This window comes from Arachis ipaensis, chromosome B01 (assembly GCF_000816755.2).
Source record: "Arachis ipaensis cultivar K30076 chromosome B01, Araip1.1, whole genome shotgun sequence".
Lineage (NCBI taxonomy): Eukaryota > Viridiplantae > Streptophyta > Magnoliopsida > Fabales > Fabaceae > Arachis > Arachis ipaensis.
The window spans coordinates 1,012,326-1,018,325 of NC_029785.2; the positions used below are offsets into that span (position 1 = coordinate 1,012,326).

At 34.6% G+C, this 6,000-nt stretch overlaps 1 protein-coding gene across 1 annotated transcript; it reads left to right on the forward strand.

Annotated features, from left to right (window-relative positions):
* On the forward strand, positions 437 to 5,740 carry LOC107626256 (membrane-bound transcription factor site-2 protease homolog). The gene is made up of 11 exons (XM_016329131.2): positions 437 to 664; positions 747 to 941; positions 1,527 to 1,592; positions 1,678 to 1,744; positions 1,857 to 1,955; positions 2,130 to 2,233; positions 3,486 to 3,633; positions 3,740 to 3,820; positions 3,915 to 4,376; positions 4,500 to 4,820; positions 5,254 to 5,740. Exons 2-11 carry the CDS (start codon positions 820 to 822, stop codon positions 5,401 to 5,403), a joined length of 1,620 nt encoding a protein of 539 aa, XP_016184617.1. The 5' UTR covers positions 437 to 664; positions 747 to 819; the 3' UTR covers positions 5,404 to 5,740.

Here is a 6,000-nt window from a genome sequence, read left to right on the forward strand (position 1 = left end):
GTAACGCACTCATTTTTATATTCTTAAAGAATAAAGATTGTAAATTTTTTTTAGTTGTTCACAGTATTTTTTAACTCGACATGTAAAAGATTAATTTGTCGTAAATTTGAGTTTTCGACACTTATTCAAGTAGACAAGTGAGCTGACTATTTAATCAATTTAAATTGATTAAAGATAGCAAATTTTTTGTTGTAAAGATCGTAAATCTTTTTTGTTTGTCCACAATATTTTTTAGTCTATCTTAAATATAAATTCTATTTAAGAATCTAACTAATAAATTATTATATACACAGAATAAAATTCGAAGTAGACTTAAACTTATTTTAAATGAAGATGGTTGTAAAATATACTTACCCCGAACAGTAAATATTAGATAACTTGGGTCTTTAGCCTCCAGCTTACCAAATAAAAAAAAGTTTCATTTACCCCCAAAAAAAAAGTTTCGAATTCCAAGCACTTGGTTAGTTGGTTAATCAAGAACTTTATTTACACAAGAGCACTATCAACACTCCCACCACCCAATTCCCTCTGGCCTCCGCCCTTCTCCGACGCCGCCACCACCACTACCGGCGGATAATTGAGCTCCTTCTTTAATGGCGTCAAACTGGAACGTTGATGCCTCAGCTCACTTCCCTCTTCTTTCATCTTCATCTTAGCTTCCAATGTTTGTTTCCTCCTTGTTTCGTTTAGCTTTTTAATTTATCAGCTAAAAAAATTGACAAATTTCTTGTTCATTTTCAATGCAGGGAAAGCAACAAAATATATGTGATTATTAATTAACAACAATTAGCACTATTAGGTAGGATTCAGTATTCAGTGATGGAAGTGGATTCTAGAAGAATGAGGAGGTTTGGGAATCAAAGGCACACACGAACCAACACTCTTCTTCCCCTTCATGCAGCTTCTTATCATCATGTTCCCAACAATACCATTTCCTGTTGGTAAATCTTCTTTCTTTATTTCCATCTATGTGGATTGCATTTTCTGTATTCAGAAGGAAAAATAGTACTTTTAGATGGAAAAGTGCTTTTTTTTTTTAATGTAAAAATGGGCAAAAACAGACAGTTTATGATGTGTTCAAAATAGCTTATGATCAAAGGCTTTTAGAACCATTTTTTTCCCCCTTGAAGTAATTTTAATAAAAACATGCAGATTTTAGGTATTAGAGGTTAGGGTTTAAGGCTTGGATTAGTCAATTGCAAAGGTGTCTGTTTGGGTTAGTTTATTTGTACTCAATCAAAAGCTTCTTCTGGCATTTTTTGAAGGAAAAAAATAATTGTGTGCATTTGTTCCCTAGAATTAATGTAATCTAGAGATACTGTATCTGTATTAGGATTTAGGGTTTTAGGATCTAGAGTAGTCTAATACAAGGGTGTGTATTTGGATTACTTTATTTTTACTGAAATAACTTACATCAAAAGTTTCTTCTTGTCCTTTTTTCTTAAGGAAAAAATTGTGATCCCCACGCCATTTCTGTCCTCTCTCTTTGAATTGATGTAATCCAGAGTTGCTTTATATGAATGCAGGTATTGTGACTACAAAATCTCTACATTTAACAAACCGCTTTTCCATTTTGGTCGCAGACATGCTAGGTGGTCCCCTATACAACCCCCTTTTGTTTTTTAATTTTGATTACTTCATGTTTCTGATTACTTGAATGGCTTTGTTATCTTACAGGTTTTTGAAAGTGTGGTTTTCAATTGGGGTTGGTTTTGCACTTTCTGCTCTGCTTGGGGTTACTTTGGTACACACCCTTACTAAGAAATCTCGTGTTTCCGAATGGTTTTTTCATATGCAGATAGAATATGCTGCTGCACCGCTTTTGATTGAGTTGTATATATCAAACACTTGCACAGATTCTTCTCTGGGAATTAGCTAAAGCATTTCATCTCTCTGGTGGTGGCAACAAGCTTGGAAACCTTAGAAATGCTTTGCTCTTTGGGCTTCCCTCCTTGGTTTGCAACTACATTTTTCCTTCTCTCTAAGTTTGAATGAAGTTTTATTTTTATACTTTTTAAGAAAGGATAGCAATTACAAAGAAGATATTTCAATAGCAAAATATCAAAACAATGTGAATGTAAATAATCATTCTTTGTGATCCTCTTATTAACTTACTGCAATCTATGCAGCCGTCTGGTTCCAGCTTATCACTTGCTGATGCTGGGTATATATGTATTTCTACCATCATATCTGTCGTTGTTCATGAATTTGGTCATGCTGTTGCAGCCACTAGGTCAGCTGTCTTGCTTACTACCCTTCCAATTGAAGTTTCAAGCTACAACATTTTGTGCTTCGTTTTTTTATCTGAATTGCAATTCTTAAGTGAGTGACATCACTATCTAGCTAGATAAACCTTTTGGACTACACAGGCCAATTTTTGGAAAGAGAATATGTAAATTGACATCACTGTGTCTACTTTGTCATTCTAATTGTTATATTTAATTAATTTATTATAAAGCTGTGAATTTTTTTATTCCTTTTTTTTTTGGTGTGGGGGTGGGGATAAAAGACAAATTTCATTAAGATGAGGAGACGGATAATACGATAGTACATGATAGAGGATAAGTGTTCCTCTATAAAGAAAAACAAACAAAAGATTTATCTATATAAATCATAGCTTTTCAATATCTCAATATGTCTAAGAGGGAAAGTCCTCTATGCAGATCATGAGTGAAATTTAAGTAGCTTACATAATTTGGAGAGAAGTTAGTGGGTAAGAAGAATAGAATTTGCTCAGAAATCTCCCAGTAGTTGTTTAAGAATATTTCAAAATTTTGATCTACTCCAATTTTCATGACAATACCACAACTACCAAATGACACATCACGTTATGCCAGTTGCTTTGGAGGAACAACAATACATTGCCTACTTGAGTGACTTGCATTGACTGTTGCCCTGCTTCCCAAATAATAATTTTGTTATCCTACCTGCTAGAAATGAAGGTTCGTTATGCAAATACATAAACCCCTTATTTTGTTCTCGTAATAGATACACATATGTCCCAACTTCTGTCCAAGAATAATTCATTTTATATTTTATATTTTTAGCCTTTGTAATTTGAGATATATTTTAGTGCCCTGTAGTGATCTCACATATTTCAGCATCAGTGGTTATGGTAATATCTTTAGTTCCTTTGAAGGCTGTTAAAAGGATCTAAAAGCAATGCAAAGAAATGTTATTGGTGATTCTATCACCCCAAAAAAAAAAAGCTATGATTTATGTAGTCAAATTTGTTATTCTTTTGTTTAGTTTATGCGCATGCAGATACCTAGAATCCCAAAACTTAGTTTGTTTTGAAGGCTGTTAAAAAGAATTTAAAAAGCAATGCAAAGAAATGTTACCAATGATGAGATGATTTGTGTAGTTAAATTTGTTATTCTTCTTTTCGTTCATGAGCTTGTAGATACCTAGAATCCCAAAATTTAGTTTTGCTTGAAATGTCAGACAGTTGGATTCTTATGCTGCACCTTTTTGAAGGAAAGCAGTGAGGGGATACAAATAGAGTATGTCGCTATCTTCATTGCAGTTCTATTTCCTGGTGCTCTAGTTGCCTTCAATGATGAATTGCTGCAAACTTTACCACATTGGACTTCCCTCAGTGTGTATTCTGCTGGAATTTGGCACAATGCAGTTGTAAGTTGAATTTGAGATAGGATCAATTCGACTCATTTTTAATATTCTATCTTTTTCATATTTTATTTTATTTTCATACTTAAAGGCTTCAACCTTTCTCCTCTAGTGTTGTGCAGCTTGTGGATTGACATTATTCCTGTTGCCCATGTTCTTGTTTCCCTTATACAGTAGCGGCCATAGTCCCATGGTACTTTTTCTAGATATTAATAACATAATACATTCTTTGGTTTTCGCATGCACAGCTTACTTATTGCATTTTCAATGGCTATGTGCGGGCACAGGTTTTGGATGTACCGCCAACGTCACCTTTGTCTGGTTTTTTGGCTCCTGGTGATGTTATTGTATCAGTGGATAATGTACCAATTAGAAATGCACAAGAGTGGTTGGAAGTTAATACTTTCACATATAACATCAAGCTTCATAATGTAAATATTTCCGGGCACACTGGAGACACGGGGGTTATCAATAGAATGAAGGGTTACTGTGTCTCTAGTCTTATGATGGAAGAAGGCAAGATTACAGGATTGCCGGAAAATCAATATGCTTGTCCCAGGGAACTTACAGCATTTGTAAAAGTTTTGTGCTCCAATAATGTTACTCTGAATGATGATCAGAGGAAAATTGACCCTTCAAATAAACGATCGACTATATACTGCTTAAATGCTAAAGATGTTGTCAGACTTGATAAATGTGGTGATGACTGGGGTCTAGCTACAACAAATGGAAGTTGTACATGCACTCAGGTACCAAAATCTCTGAATGTTTCTAAGCTTTCAAATTTGTGTCCACTCTGTTGTTCACATGGCAACAAGATATGATAAGATAAAGATACTATAGCTGCTGAATGTTCTTTTTCTTGTTTACAGGATGAGTTTTGTTTAGCACCGGTTCAGGAGCCTGGCATGGTATGGGTGGAGATCACATATTCAAGTACTTCTCCGGAATGTTCATTACATGAAAGAAAGAGATTACCAGCTTCTGAGACTTCTGGCCTTAAGGAAACTAATTGTGGTGGGACTTTTATTTTTGTTGGTGATGCCATCTCAATGGCACATTCAATTCAGCTAACGTCATATCAGCCTCGCTGGGGACTAAAACTTGCTGCTTATTTTCCAAATTTACTGGAAAAGATTTTGGTATGGACATTTCATGTCTCTCTGGCTCTGGCTTTTCTCAATACTTTACCGGTAAGTAATGAAAACAGCTTCTTGCATATGATAGGCATTCTCTTATATCAAGCATCACTTCTGCATTTGCGTATTTAAGCGGAAAATGGTCATACCTAAATATATCCATCATTTGTGGGTTAAACATGATTCATATGTTAAGTTGGTGCTGATTAAAGAAATGGTAGAAAGAAAAATCATCACAATAATGCGAAAAAAATGTTAACTAAAGGCTTTTGTCACAATAACTGTGGGTTGTTGTTCTATGTCCTACAAGTGAGCCCTTACTAGAGAGAGTGATTTTGGTTTCTTTATGCTACAAACTATCTTTGTTGTCAAATAAACAAAGATTGGAAGAAATGTGGAATCGAATGTGCACAAAAATCTTTTGTATTCCTTCTCATAGCAGTATGCTGTTTGGTTCAATTTCCTCTAATAATGATGATACTTTCAGGTGTATTTTCTCGACGGTGAATCCATTTTAGATGCAACTCTCGCCCACTTTACTTCATTAAGCGCAAGAAAGCGGAAGACGGTTCTTAGACTATGCCTTATCGGTGGGTTTCTTACTTCTGTTATAGCCTTTTTCCAGGAACTCCTTTAGTTGCTTTCTGAGATCATTTTTGTTCTTATGAAGTGATTCTGTGAACATTTCGGTTCATTGGTGAACATCTGAATGTTCAAAATTTTGATTTCTAAACCTGAGAGTGAACTTCCATGAACATGCACATGCACACAAAGAATCTTTCGAAATCGGGTCTTGTTTATTGGAATGTGATCTGGTCTTGTTTATTGGAATGTGATTCGCATTGATCCAATCATTCTGTGTGCATGTATATGTTGTATACATAAATCAAAGGAAAATGACATGGATCATGTTCACATAACTTGTAGTTTGGAACTAACTGAACACTTCAAGCAAGAATTTGCTGGTTTTTACACACTGAACTTCCCTGATCAGTTTGTAGAGAAACTAGTTATCTTTGGTAAATATTTTACACTTTCTTGATAATGTGAACAAAATTGTTAGAAATATAACCGTTCATATGACTCTTCCTATTAGCTTAAGTTTTTAAGAGAAGTGGTATTATGACATAGTACCAAAACTTCTATAACTTAAAGGTCTAGAGTTCGATCCCGCTTGACTCCAACAAAAAGAATTTCAGCATAAGACTAATAAAACAAAAAAGAGAAAGAAAGG